The 14670-nt window shown below is 45.4% G+C and overlaps 2 protein-coding genes, 1 long non-coding RNA gene and 1 other non-coding gene across 10 annotated transcripts in view; 3 read left to right on the top strand and 1 right to left on the bottom strand.

Moving 5' to 3' along the window:
- Window positions 1-2580: 2580 nt before the first annotated feature.
- On the top strand, window positions 2581-5892 carry LOC132218794 (uncharacterized). Its single transcript, XR_009449272.1, has 2 exons — window positions 2581-3542; window positions 5156-5892. It is a non-coding gene; the product is annotated as an uncharacterized LOC132218794 (long non-coding RNA).
- Window positions 4936-5032, top strand: LOC132219444 (Z30 small nucleolar RNA). The gene has a single exon (XR_009449455.1). It is a non-coding gene; the product is annotated as a Z30 small nucleolar RNA (small nucleolar RNA).
- A 456-nt stretch (window positions 5893-6348) lies between the features above and the next one.
- PEX12 (peroxisomal biogenesis factor 12) lies at window positions 6349-10239 on the bottom strand. Its single transcript, XM_059670513.1, has 4 exons — window positions 10078-10239; window positions 9475-9974; window positions 8344-8897; window positions 6349-7559 (listed from the first exon to the last, which is right to left on the bottom strand). The coding sequence occupies exons 2-4, from the start codon at window positions 9598-9600 to the stop codon at window positions 7160-7162; spliced, it is 1080 nt and encodes a 359-aa protein (XP_059526496.1). The 5' UTR covers window positions 9601-9974; window positions 10078-10239; the 3' UTR covers window positions 6349-7159.
- A 2961-nt stretch (window positions 10240-13200) lies between these two features.
- AP2B1 (adaptor related protein complex 2 subunit beta 1) overlaps window positions 13201-14670 on the top strand; it is a 102820-nt gene continuing 101350 nt past the window's right edge. For 6 of the 7 annotated variants that reach the window (XM_059670509.1, XM_059670508.1, XM_059670506.1 and 3 more), the window contains exon 1: window positions 13201-13356. The gene's annotated coding sequence lies outside the window, so the exon portion shown is untranslated. Of the gene's footprint in view, window positions 13357-13483; window positions 13505-14670 lie in introns of those variants that run through there. The other variant, XM_059670507.1, reaches the window with a different exon arrangement.

Raw genomic sequence — 14670 nt, 5'->3', positions numbered from 1 at the left:
TATATATGTTGGCTGAATATAGTTTCATGACAGGAGGTGGAATGGATACTATCATCAGCACAGTAGCACCATAAACTCTAAAAGCCTGCCCTCAGCCTCAACTTTAACTGATTTTCATTAACTTCACTTCTAAATTCAGTCTTTTAGTTTTACCACCAACCTTAATTCCCAGCCTCACACTCACAATGCAATCTCCCTTTCCTTTTAGAAAGATAAAAATGACCATTCTTTACTGGACATGTGCATTTTGGTACAAGGTGGGAGCTTTTAAGAAGAAATTGAGATTACATGGAAGAGGTGGAGTTCAAAGCCAGGTTTATCTAATACAAATGTTCCTGCTCCTTCTACTGCCTTTCACCTTTGGGATTCTGCCTTCAAGTTTTGGAGTCTTCAAAATCAGAACTCTACCTAAGTATCTCCCCCTTTTCTTCCCGGTCCACAGGAAGAACATTATTTGGACAGGAGAGCCAGGAGCCAGATTGTGGTTTCCTTATTCTTCTTCAACGCACTATAAGGGACCAAATCAGAAGGAGGAGGGAAACATGTGAAAGATGAGCAAAGAGAGTTTCTCTTCCTTCTTCAGAGTTCCTTAGTCAGGTCCCCTGGCTATAAATAGTCACAGGTTATCACTCCAGGGAGGATCTCACATCAAATGTCCATGCTACAAAATAATCTGAAATCATCAGCTTGCACAGTGCTTTTCCTAGGTCTTGGGAAAGTGAGCTGGCCATTCTGTTCACAATTGGCTAAGAACTACCGTAGAGTCCCAATTTATTTCAGATATATTTATTCACTACAAATTTCAATTTATCAGCATAGTTATGGCACAGCCATAACTAATACAAATACCAACCTCCCTCCCAAGTTCATTCACAGAGATAATTCAAAGACTGTAGAGAACAGGGACCCAGAACAAAAACGCCAGTTCCACCAAGCCACACTACCTAACTCTGGGTCTCTTAACTTTCACTCATTCCTTCATTTAAGTATCTAGGGCAGGGGTGGGCAAACTTTTTGACTCGAGGGCCACAATGGGATCTTAAACTGGACCGGAGGGCCGGAACAAAAGCATGGATGGAGTGTTTGTGTGAACTAATATAAATTCAAAGTAAACATCATTACATAAAAGGGTACGGTCTTTTTTTTTTTTTTTAGTTTTATTCATTTCAAATGCCCATGGCTGATCTAGGGTGTTGAAATCTTAAGTCTGGCACTGAGTGTGATGCTTACAAATACAGTCCATATGCATGACCACAACACAATAGTGCCACTCTGGAGAGCTAGAAATATAAGTGTTTTCTCTGGGTGTTCTGAGGAGTGACAATAACAATGCGTGCAAGAATAAGACTTCATAAATGAGATGGTATATGAACTGGAACCTGCAGATAAGAATGCACCAAGCCCTAGCTGGTTTGGCTCAATGGATAGAGTGTCGCGGCCTGCGGACTGAAGGGTCCCGGGTTTGATTCTGGCCAAGGGCACATGCCTGGGTTTCAGGCTTGACCCCCAGTAGGGGGCGTGCAGGAGGCAGCCGATCAGTGATTCTCTCTCATCATTGATGTTTCTATCTCTCTATCCCTCTCTTCCTCTCTGAAATCAATAAAAAAAAATAAAAAATAAAAAAAGAATGCACCAGGCCGAGGGAGATAGAGATGCAGAGAAAACAGCACATGCAAAGGCACCGTTTCTCTTTTTAAACAAGATTTCTAGATGTTGGGTTCCAAGCATTTTTTTAATCGCTTTTAAAGAGAGGAAGAGAGTGGGAGGAGAGAGGAAGAGAGAGATATTGCTCAATTACCTTCCATAGGTGGTCAGGGATCGAACCCACAACCTAGATACGTGCCCCAACTGGGAATCAAACCTACAGCCTTTTGGTGTATGGAACCATGCTTCAATCAATTGAGCCACCCAGCCAGGGCAAGGCACAGTCTCTTCACTGTCTAACCTCCTATCTTTAAAGTACAATGGAGTTCCTTGGTAGGTCTGGTACAGAAGACCCTTCATTTTTCTCCATTCCTCCTTTTTATTTTTTCATGTCCTTCTACCCACCCCTGTCCAACACTCATCACAATCCTCATGCTGCGTATTACATGCTACCTCTCCATTTCCACTACCACAGCCCTAATTTAGGCTCTTATTAGTTCTCACCTGAACCATTGCAATCCCTTTCAATACCTTCCTTCAATTAATTGAAAAATACAGTCGCATGCTGAATTTTCTCAAGTACAGCTCTGATCACCTGTCTTCTTGGGACCTCAATCTTTCAATTATTCTCCAGAGTAGTCTAATCTAAGCAGCCAGCAAACACCATCCTTAACAAAGTCTTAACCCGTTTTTCAACTTTCCTACCATCCTCCTTCTTTAACACTATCATTGGTTTTCAAACTTTGGTGTGACTCAGGATCACCCATGGGGCTCTTATTAAAAATATGCATGCTTGGGCTCCACCCCAGAAATCCGATTCAGTTAAGTCTGGGTTTACCCCAGGCGTTTTTACTTTGATTTTTTGTGATATGTTTTTGATGGATTATTCCTTCTCCCAGAATCTCCTAATTCTCAACACCACCCCCCCCCCCCCCGGCCCATCTTTCAAGACCCAGATTTAATGCCATCTCTTCCGGGAAGTCTTTCCTGCTCTCCTTCACACTTCTTTGATATTTAGCTGCACTTTTCTTGCGGCACCTCTTGTTTACTTAGGAAGCATCCAAGAGCCCGACCAGCCAGGAAGGTCCCTCTGGACAGAGAGGGACACATTCATCTAAGTCCACCCCAACCCCTTGCCCTCACGCGGCCAGGCGGACAAGTGCAATAAACAATGTTGGTTCGCTCCATCAATAGTTCTTCCCGGAAACGGAAACCCAGGGCACAACTGCCTCCGACGAAACCACCGGGATAACCGTCGTCCTGAGGTCCGAGAGCCGGCGAGAACTGCTCCGAGTCTGTTGTAAAACGCCTGCCCCAACCCTGAAGATGGAGTCGCCTGGAAACTAAGTGACGGAAAAGGGGGTTCCGCCCTCCGGCCCGCGCCACCCCTGACGTTCGCCTCGCCCTCCGATTGGTTGCTCCTTGCACGTGATCCGCCGGCCGCCGCGGGATTGGTTGTCTGGCAGAGGCCGCAGTGGGTGGTGGGATGCCGGCGGGGCCTGGAGGCGGAGGCCGGTGGGAAGCGGGAGCTGTTGTCTTGGAGGGAGGGCTGGGAACCTAGCAGTCCGCACCGTGAGCCTTCGCGGGCTGGGCCAGCCTCGTGGGAGTCTAGGGCGTAGGAGTTCTGGGATTTTCCAAATGGGGCTTAGGACTCCTGCCTGGGTCTGGTGTGAGCCCTGGCTCCGGCCTTACTCGCCTTTCCCCGCAAGGACGGCTTCTCTGTCTTCCTTGGAGTTGGTGGGGTTTGGACCGTTATTTTTGACCGTCCCTTGTGTGTAAGCATTGGTTGTCCTGCGCCGGGCGCCGTGCAGAGCGCCATGAGGTAGAAGGGGCGGGGGGGCAGAGGGAGGGTTTAGAGATGCTTGCGATGTGGTCCTTACCTACGTGACGCGTTGGAGGTAAGTCGGCTGATACCTTTATAATCTAGCAGTTTAGGATTTAGTAGGGAGGGTCGTGCATAGACTGAGTTAAACGCTCATTTATTGAGCCGCCTCCTATGCACCATTCTGAGTGGAATAGATGCAAAGGCCAGTAAGACACAGTCCTGGTTCTTTAGGAACCCTGTGATGGGGGAGGCGGGGATCGTGAATAAATGGCGTTTGTTGGGGGGCGGGGGGGGGGGAGGGCTCAGAGGAGGGGATGGATGAGGAGTTAGGGACCACTTAACAGAGAGAGATGGTGACATTTGAGTAAGGTTTTAAAACTGTAATTAGGCGCTCTCCACGTTGAAAGGGGCGGGGAAGCATCCCGGATGGCGCAGTGTACTAAGGAAGAAAATTAGGAAAGTATCTTTGTGTAGAGGATGATGGGATAAAGGCTCAAGCATAACCCCTGTAAAACAGACACTTTGTTAGTTTCCCTCTCTTTAAGGAGTTTAGTTGCTAAATGGCAAACACAGACCGATTGTCAGTTTTATGGAAATCAACCTAGTGATACTTATAGATGGCTGAAGCATGTGGGGTCTCCAGAATTGTTAGATACTGTCAATACCATGCTGAAAGGCTGGAAAGGGTGACATGTGATCCTAGTACTTTTCCACGTCAATGATTGTGTATCACCAGGTGCCATTTAGAATAAATGAAGTGCAATCAGCCTTTTCATTCAGAAATTAATTGTTCAGGTCGTGAATTATCCAGGCTTTCCCTTTTTTTTCCTTTATCTTGCTCATGCCCTGGAGGAAAATGAAATTAAACCTTATATTTAGCTGATAGTGGAAAAATATCAATCTGGTAATCAGACCTCAGTTCTTCCAGCTGTTGTTAATTTGCTATGGACCTTAGGCAAATCATAGCCTCTCTGGGCCTTGGACTCTTAAGATAGAAGATCCTGGCATAACAAATTTATGACTAGTTTTTATCTTTATGTGCAGCATGATTGTAAATCAAAATATATTTTAAATGAACTGGAGTTTACTTTATAAGAGAATTTAGTATAAGAATCTTTTCTAAAGCTTTTGCTTAAGAACTTGTCTCTAAATCCTTTTGCAGGCATCTGAAATTTTATCTTGCATTGTGTTTGAGCTCATTAAAAAAAAAAAAGTTGTGTTTTTTTTTTTAAACTGTAAGTGCTTACCCACTCACCTGTATTTCAAAAACAAAAAAGCTCCCCAAAACAAAACTTGTTCAAATTTGCATTTTTGTACAGTAGAGTTACTTAAACCAAAGCATAGTGGAAGATAAATGGTCGCAATTTAAACTTATCTAAAAAGAAGGCTTTATTTTTTTCATGGGTAAACCTAAGTTTTTTTAGAAGTGAAAATACTTTTATAATACAAGGTGGTGAAATGCAGTGATGCGATGATGAGTGAAGTATAGTCTGACCTGGTATTGCCATTGCTTCACTGTTGGCTCTGACCAGGGTGTGATCACTTAATCTTCTCTCTGAGCTGAGTCTGGTTATGGTTTTCCCACATTGGTATGTTCTAGCATATTTGGATACTGGTTTTATTATGTATATGAGTGTTTCTTTGGTATTTGTTTGAATTTTACTGATACTTTGTTTTTCTTCTTAGGTTGAGGTGAAAAATCTGGCTTTGATACCTTCATGGAGTACTACATTATTTCAGTCCTGAATCTGGTTCCGTTCTCTTCTTGACTTATTATATTAAAGGTGTTTTTTAAATTGATATTTGCTTTGGTAAAACCTTGCTATTTAACAAGAATTCTTGCAACTATCCCCTATACTCTTTTTACCTATAATAATAAAAGCATAATATGCTAATTAGACCGGATGGCCTTTCAGACGACCTTCCGGATGAAGCTGAGGCAAGCCACCTTGGCTTCGAGGGCCGAGCCCCTTGCACAAATTTCATGCCTTGGGCCTCTAGTGATACAGAAAAGTGTTAATATTTTAAAATCCATAGGATGTTCCATTTCAGAATTTAGTTTTATCACCTTGGTGCTATTAGAGGATGTTTGTCCTTTGAATTGCTAAAATGAGTTAAAATACTGGGAAACGCCTATCAGCAGAGGCACCTACAAATTACTTTCATCCTTCCTCATCTAGTTATGAATTTTTTAACCCATATTTTTTCATCAATTTGCCAATCCAGGCATGAATTTTTCTACATAGGCAACTTAAAGTGTTTTTGTAGTCTTTCTAATACAAGATATTTTGAACAAGGCTGAATGCTGAATTCTTGCTGTTGGAGTAGAGGACTTTCCCCCCCAATTATTGGATTAGCAAAAACCCCCACAAAATGTTAATACAAAAATACCCCCAAAAGTCAAAGATTGTCTGAATGAAAAATTTAAACACCTCAAGTAATCTTTCAGTTTTTGTATAATCATGACAACATGGAACAGTTTTTTGCCAAAAAACATTTATTCTTGAAATGTATTTAAGCGTTTCATAGAAACTTTAGTAATAGCCAGAATTATTCATGCCAGTGTAGCAAACTCTTTTTTAAATATATTTTATTGACTTTTTACAGAGAGGAAGGGAGAGGGCTAGAGAGTTAGAAACATGGATCAGCTGCCTCCTGCACACTCCCCACTGGGGATGTGCCCGCAACCAAGGTACATGCCCTTGACCGGAATTGAACCTGGGACCGTTCAGTCCGCAGACCCATGCTCTATCCACTGAGCCAAACCGGTTAGGGCCAGTTTAGCAAACTCTTAATAGCAAGGAGAAAGGGCTTATTAAAGGAGCCTTTCTTTACACATAGATGAGTATTTTACTTCATCTTTTTTTAATATTTATTGATTTAGAGAGAGGAAGGCAGAGGGAGAGATAGAAACATTGATAAAAGAGATTGGTTGCTTGCTGCATGCCCCTTACTGGGGACTTGAGCCTACAACCCAGGCATGTGCCCTGACTGGGAATTGAACCGGTGACCTCTTGGTGCATGTGTTGATGCTCAACCACTGAGCCATACCACCTAGGCTTTACTTCATCTCTTCATTGCTTATTAGCTTTGCTTTCTCACCAAAATCTATATATACACTTCACCTTAATTTTCCTTTAACCAGTTTCCCAAGAAAGACTCATAAAGAAATCTTTAAAAGTTGATAAATTACAGCAGACATTACCTAACAAATGGGTCACAGTATATAGAAGGAGCTATTGTTTTTCAAGAGTAAGCCCACTTTTCACATTGTAAACTGATAAAACCTCTTCCTCATAGGCAAATGAAAACTTTTCTAAATACAAGGTCTGCTTCCCCTTCACCACCCACTTTGAGGTCTAACATGGGTTTTTCCTGAGAGCTTCTATACCTCTTTGTTGTTTAAGGAAAAGCTTCTGTACTGATTATCCTCTTTTATCCACTTCTATACTGACCCTCAATTCTCTTACTCTAATCAGCTTGGTTAACTTTAAATTGGGGCCCTGAGAGCAGGTTAGAAGGTTAAATCCATGGGTATATCCTTTTAAAGAAATCCATGTAATTTTTAAAAATTCATATAATTATGAATTGAGGCTAAGAAGTACCAAATAACACCGTGTACCATGCTGAAAAACAGCCCTGTGGCCTTCTGGGCAATGATTTTCCTGCGAGGTAAGATGCTAATCCCTTTCAGTTGTCAGGGGAGTACAGTTTAATTAGATGTTGTACTTCTGTTGGATAACCTGTGATGGGACAAGCCTGGTGAGTCCTCACATAACTAAACACACAGCGATAGCAAAACACATAGCCAGAGGTGGCAAGAACAGTATCATTCACCCGGGTTTTACGACACAATGGGCACACAGTCTTCATTTTGGGTAACAGGGGAGAATCAGAATTGTAGTCTAGGTGTACAGGTGGTGGTGGAGTAGGCAGGGCAGTCAGTGATTTGATGGTTTCTTGATTTTCAGATGAGTACCACCACTCAAGGAATTGCAGGAAGAATACACCGACAGACAGGCCAGTAGAGAGGGATAAGGCAACACCCCCCACAGCTTTTTTCAGAGTTGACTTGATCTTCTCACTAATACTGTTGGAAAATAGAAGAAGGCAAAAGGAGAAACTGTTTATTTAGGTACAATTGCAGAGTGACTAATATAAATGGAATTCTCACACTTTTCATCAGAATCACCACTTCAGTTTGGGGAATGCCTGGCATTGTCTCCTTAAGGCCGTATTCTAAATGAGTCCCTCTTTCTGACTGACAGTATCTTAGGAGCCTAGGAGCGAAGCTTTGTTTTTAAAGACGAGGGTTTTGTTGTGTGTTGAGAAGAAATTAGTGAGACATTGATTATATAGACCTTTTTGTGTATGTGTGCAAGATAGTATATCCAGAAAAAGAAACAACTCACTTAAAAAAAATTAACTTAGCAGCATTGAGGAATATACATTTAAACTTGTAGGAGAACATGAACACCAACTACAAGCAGTATAGCGTTGTGGTTAAGAGCAGGCGAGAGTTGTATTGATCTGCCTTGAATCTCAGTTCTGCCACCTTCTAGCTGTGTGGCCTTGACAAGGTACTTAGCTGCTAGGGTTTAGTTTCCTCAGTCGTTAAATGAGGCTAATGAATGAGTTGTGATGGGGATTGGGATAATGTATATAAAACAAACACCTAGCTCAGGGCCTGGCCATAGCAAGTGTCGTAGTTTTGATGAGGTTGCTTACCAGGATGGCAATCCTTGTTTTATGAACACAGAATTTTTCTATGATTTTATAAAAAAACCTCAACGTGGACTGAAGGAGGTGATTTCATAAAATTAAGATTTTAGAATCTGTTCATCAAAGATTTGGGGGAAATGTTAAGGCCTTACCTCCTGGCTGGTTGCTGCATCATGCTGGCTTCAGCTGCTCTGTGCTCCAGGGCTTGTATATCCTGAACTGTAAGTCGACCCAGCCGAACTCCAGCCAGACTAAGTAGAGGTGAGTGATGCTGAGCTTTTCCTAGGATGTATCGAAGTTGTTGTACAAGAAACCAGCCTTCCCAGGCCATGTTAACAAATGGGTAGGCTGCCAGGAAGGCTCTGTAAAACTGTTTCCAGCGGGAAGAAGGGGGATGGATAGAATATTCATCCTCTTCTCTCAGGCTAGAAACCAGCTTCTCCAGCTTCACTTTCAGATAGGGAAGAAGAACCAGGAACATAATGGACTTCCAGAGCTGCTTCTTTGGGAGACCAGCACTGGCCAGTCTCTGAAGCTTGTGTGTGTCCCCCGTGACAATCCGCTTTAAGCCGTAAAAGTTTTCAGAAAATGAGGCACTGGTTTTAGACAGATAATGCTGCTGGAGCAGAAGATCCAGCAGGGCAAAGATTTCATCAAACCACCTCCAAAAGAAGCCGTAGTGAGCAGGGTTTGATTCTGCAAGAACCTAAAGTGAAGTAGATGTTAATAAATGAAATGCATTCCATTTCACAGCTACTATGCCTTATATTTGCATTCCCCTCACCCCCATACCCTCTAAATTCTACACTTTGAGATTAAAGAGATCACTACTTTTGGGGCTTACCCTATCCTTCCTGCAGTGCTGGGCATTCATTACAGGACTCTACACATAACAGGGGTTCAATAACCGTTAAATTATATGAATAATAGGATATGGATTATGTGCTAATTGGTAATTTCAAACCTAGGCTCCAAGATAAACTCAAATTATTGGTTTGGTTTTTACCCAGTCGTCCCTAAAACCATTTAAAGAATTAATACCAGCCGAAACCGGTTTGGCTCAGTGGATAGAGCGTCGGCCTGCGGACTCAAAGGTCCCAGGTTCGATTCCGGTCAAGGGCATGTACCTGGGTTGCGGGCATATCCCCAGTGGGGGATGTGCAGGAGGCAGCTGATCAATGTTTCTCTCTCATCGATGTTTCTAACTCTCTATCTCTCTCCCTTCCTCTCTGTAAAAAATCAATAAAATATATTTAAAAAAAAAAAAAGAATTAATACCGTACCTTGACCACATGCTGAAGAGCAGGTCTCACTGCTGTCATTAAACTGTCCTGTGCTACCACCTCAAAGATGGATGGCTGGTCATCCACCCCAGAAGCAGCTGTGATGTGAGCCCCGTGCTCAGCCATAGTTTCCCGCGTGCACTGGGTTTCACTTTGCCCCTAGTAAGCATGAACTTGTTTGGGGTATCCAATGGGCACTCAGTCTTAAAAGTAATCTTTCTGCAGGATATCCGAAACTCCTAATTCTCAATTTTTACAGTTACTGGTAGAGAAAAGACCACTTCTGGAGGCGGAGGGGACGGGTCTCAAGGAAGAAGGAAGTTAAGGCAGGACGTGGGTGGAAGTGCCGTGTAGGGAAGGGGTGACTTGCAAATGCTGCACCTCACAGGGCAGAGCGTGACCATGGGGGAGAGGCAGGGGCCAGGAGGTCTGTCCTCTCCAGCTGCAGTCGTGGAAGCTGCGGATCGGGGGCTTCCAATCGCGAGGGCTCAAAAGCCGGCCTGTCCTGAGAAATCAGAGGTGCTCGTGCGGGCCGGCACCCGAGGCCCGGCTCCAGCCGCCGGCTGGTGAGCACCCCGCCCGCGCCCGTCCTTGCGCGCTGACCCCAGGCGAGGCGCGAAGGACCCACGACGCCACGTTGGACGGGAGGTCTCCGCTTTAGGACAGGAGCCGCACCCGGAAATAGAAGCCGCCGGCGGTGGGCAACTGCGGCGGCGGAGAGGCGCTCTAGCCCCGAACGCGGCCCCGAAACCGGAACTAGAAAACGCTATGACCCACGAGCACTTCCGCTTCCGCCCCCGCGGGAATGAAAGGGCGCTGGGCGATTCCCTTAGAGAGAAGTGTTTGCTCGCTTTAGGTAGTTGGGTTCGCGGGCCGCCTCGGTGGGAAACCGGAGCTCTGAGTCTCTGCAGAGGTGTTTTGACCAGATGTTTGGGGCGCCCACCTCTGGCGCCGCCGGAACTTGGTCCCGCGGGCGGTGGAGCTGGGAGCGGAGGGATGAAGGGAATGCGGAGGTGGAAAGGCTCTCAGTGCGGGTGCAGCAGGTGTGATGGTGAATTTATATTATGCGCCTTTTGGGAAAGATTTGATAAAGATGATTAGGATGAGAATGGTTCCTGTGAGACCTCAAAATTTGGGAGTTTTGTTATTACATTTCGTCCAAGCTGGTAGTTTACCATAGTCTTCTACGTTTGGTTGTATTCTAGCATAAACTTTTAGTTACTTTCTACCCTAGATAAAAACGATTCCGATCTTTGTACACGGGAGGGTGTGGCCTATTAGCTATAAGAGTGCTAAGTCGAAGGAATCCTGATAAGTTCCACCAGCAGGAACTGGGGAAGCGTGACAGAAAAGGCACTTTTCATTGTGTACCAAAGTTGGTGTAATTTACCTTACGGTTTGCAAAATTCTGTTATGCAACTTTGCCTCATTTGCATTGCTAATGCAGGTTTATTGAATTTGGATAAAGGTTCAAGTTCGACCTGTCTTCTCTGTCCAGAACTCCTCCCTGACCTCTGGCCTAAATAGGTAGAATATAGAAGGTATTATTCATTGCCCAGAGGACCTTAGGGTATATAGATAGGTAACTGCTTTGCATAATGAGAACCCTCAGAAACAAGGTTTGGCTTTGGTTATTTGAATAGAAAGAAATATCTTGCAAGTTAACCTTAATTATACTTCTAAAAGGTGTTCTTTACCAAAATGCCTGCTAAAAAGTCACACTGATAAAGATTTTTACCTTATGGAGCTTAAAGACTAGACATAATGTATCTATAAAGTACCTGGTACAGGTTAGGTGCTTGATCAATGGTAGCTGTTATATACAAGCTTTCCTCAAGCGAACAACATGCAGGAGGCAACCAATCGATGTGTTTCACATTAATATCTCTCTCTCTTTCCCTCTTCCACTCTCTCTAAAAAAAAATCAATGGAAAAATATCCTCGGGTGAGGATTAAAAAACAACAACAAAACATACATACTATCTACACTATAATGGAGTTTACAGTCTAGTTGGGGAGGAAAATAAACTAATATATAATTTATAAATTGAATAAGAGGGATGGGATAGGAGGGGACTCAGGGTAATCAGGGAGTGCCTTTCTGAGGAGAGTGCATTTAAACTGAGACCAAATTATGAGCCAGCCATGTGAGGAGTTGGGGAGGAAGAATATTAGGCAGTAGGAGGAGTATTGTGGAGGCCCTAAGGTGGGAAAGAACTTGGCATATTTGAGTGTTACAGTAGCGAGCAAAAGGGGAATATGGGGAATGAGGAGTGACAGAGGCATAAAATGATATTAGAGAGGTAGGCAGTGGCCAAACCATCCATGCAGGCACTAAGGGCCACGGGAAGGAGTCTGTAGCAATTGATATTATTGACCACTCATTCATTCAACAAATTCTGGGGAGGGGGGGCTAGACCTCAGAAATGGGAGAGTGAACAGATTGATATACTTCCTACTTTCATGAAATTATAAAAGCATCCTGAAACATAACTGCCTGCTTTTCCTTCTGCCTCTGATTACTCATTCTTGATCCCTTTCCAAATTTGATTTCCTCAGCTTCTGCCCCAGCCTCTCTCTCTCTCCATATTTTTTAAAAATATATTTTATTGCCGAAACCGGTTTGGCTCAGTGGATAGAGCATCGGCCTGCGGACTAAAGGGTCCCAGGTTCGATTCCCATCAAGGGCATGTACCTGGGTTGCGGGCACATCCCCAGTAGGAGATGTGCGGGAGGCGGCTGATTGATGTTTCTCTCTCATCGATGTTTCTATCTCTCTATCCCTTTCTCTTCCTCTGTAAAAAATCAAATATATATATATGTATTTTTTAATTGATTTTTTACAGAGTGGAAGGGACAGAGATAGAGAGATAGAAACATCAATGAGAGAGAAACATCAATCAGCCTCCTCCTGCACACCCCACACTGGGGATGTGCCTGCAACCAAGGTACATGCCCTTGACTGGAATCGAACCCTGGACCCTTCAGTCCGCAGGCCGACGCTCTATCCACTGAGCCAAACCGGTCAGGGCTCTCCATATTTTTAAAAGGTTTTATTTTAGAGCAGTTGTTTTAGGTTCACAGCAAAATCGAGGGTAAGATACAGAGATGTCTAATTTGTGGTTAACAAGAAGAACTTCACTTTTGTGTAAGCAAACCTAGTACATGCTAGGTGCAGAATGTACTCTATCCCAGTTAAGCTCCACAAAACCACGAGAGAGTGAAAATCATTTGAGACGTTATTTCGCAGACAAGGAAACTAAGATGGAGGAGAACTGAGGCAACTTTCCTAGTGACATTCAGGGCGGCGATTTCAACCCAGACCTGCTGCCATCTCACCCTTTCCCTCTGCACCACTCCCCTCTAGTGCTAGCCAGGCCCCTGCAGGCCTGGGCTGCATCACCCCTGTCCGCGCTCCTCACGTGGCCGGGAAGTTAGCCGAGTTGGTTTTTCTTTAGGAAAGGAACCGAGTATTACAGTGTTTTGGTTTTTATTTTTTAGAGAACTGTGCGCGAGGAAACATCCCAAGAATGTCAGCTTGCTTAGTACATCCCTTCGGATAGACTCTGAACATCATTTGAGACGCCGGTGGCAGGTCTCTTCCCGACCAAGAAAATAGAAAAAAAGTAAAATTAAAAACACACAAATCTTTGCATCTCCAAGGCGACGACATGGTTGCCTCGGGTCTCCCGCGCGCCGGGATGACGTCACCGGCGAGGCCGTCTGACGTCGGCGCGTCCTGCCGCCATCTTTGTCGCTGGCACAGCGGGCTTGGCGCAGCGGCCGAGACCTGGAAGAGGAGCCGTGACGTGCGGGAAACCATTACAACATCGCTGGGGCCGCGCTCTCCGGCCGCCGCCGCCGCCCCCGCCCTTGCCTCCGGTGAGTTCAGGGCGGCGAACTCCGGGGTGTGTCCCCCATGGATGCTCGGGACGGGGGTGGCCCGCGGGGGGGTGGGAGGCGAGCGGAGGAGGGGACATCCTGGGAGCGTGACCGTTGAGGATGGACCGAGCCGTCGGGTGTGACCGTTGTGAAAAAGAGGGCGGGAGAGAGGGGCGGCACGGCCGTGGCGGGGCGAGGGGGTTCTTGGGGGTGGCGGCGGGGAGCTGGGGAGCCCGGGCGGGCAGGTCGGGGCCGAAGTCGGCCGGTTAGGGAGGCCCCAGGCCAGGGGTGTGGCCGGGAGGGGCCGGAGGCCGAGGGGCGAGCCAGCCCTCGCCGCTGGGCGTCGTTCCCTGAGCCTGGGACGGGCCCGGCAGCTGAAGGGGAGAAGGAGCCCCCCGTGATGGGCACACCTCGCCCGGCTCCCCCGGTGTGAGGTTGAGAGTCATTCTCCCTCACCCCGTCATGGAGGGACGGGTCTCCCGAGCCCTGGCACCTGGTAAAGAGCAGGAACTCCTGCACTTGAGGGGGAGAGCCCCGCCGGCGTGGCCGGGTGGTTGAGCATCCACCTGTGGACCCGAGGTCACGGTTCGATCCCGGGTCGGGGCACACGCCCAGGTCGCGGGCTCGATCCCCAGCGTGGGGCGTGCAGGAGGCTGCTGATCAGTGATTCTCTCTCATTATTGATGTTTCTCTCTCTTTCCCTCCCCCTTCCTCTCTGAAATCAGTAAAAACATATTAAAGAGAGAGAGAGAGATGGGGAGGAAAAAACCTCCAGAACTGGCCCGATGTGAAAGAGGGGGGCGAATTGGGGATAAATCTTAGCCCGGAATTTTTCCATTTTGGATTTAGCAGGAATGATCTGGTTTGAGAAAGGCTGTAGATGAATTAAGCCCGAGGCAAAGAAACCAGTACTTCCTGGTACTTCCTAATTCTTTGAATCCAGAGAATTTATTCCTGCTGTTTGTTCTCCGTAGTGTTTAGGGCTTTTACTGAACACACTCACTTGGCCGCTTCATTATGAAGCGACGGGAATAAGCATGAATGCTTCATTAAACTTTGAGTTTTTAGAAAGAAGTGTTTTTTAAATGTCAGACACTTATAATCAATGTAATTTTTTAAAATAAAACGCAGTACGTTTAGGAAAGGCAGAATGACAAGGTGGTCTCAATGAGGAACAGTTTAAATTATTAATAACCTTTGTGTCGGACTTCTCTTGCTTAGCCTCAGGGTACACTTACAAAGTAATAATAGCAGCAGATGAAGGAGATGCGGCTGTAAGGTGAAAAGTGTAACACATTCCAGTGATGACTAAGC

The sequence above is a fragment of the Myotis daubentonii genome, chromosome 16, assembly GCF_963259705.1.
Source record: "Myotis daubentonii chromosome 16, mMyoDau2.1, whole genome shotgun sequence".
NCBI lineage: Eukaryota > Metazoa > Chordata > Mammalia > Chiroptera > Vespertilionidae > Myotis > Myotis daubentonii.
The sequence above is the reverse complement of the archived record's forward strand: the minus strand, read 5'-3'. Positions and strand labels throughout refer to the sequence as shown.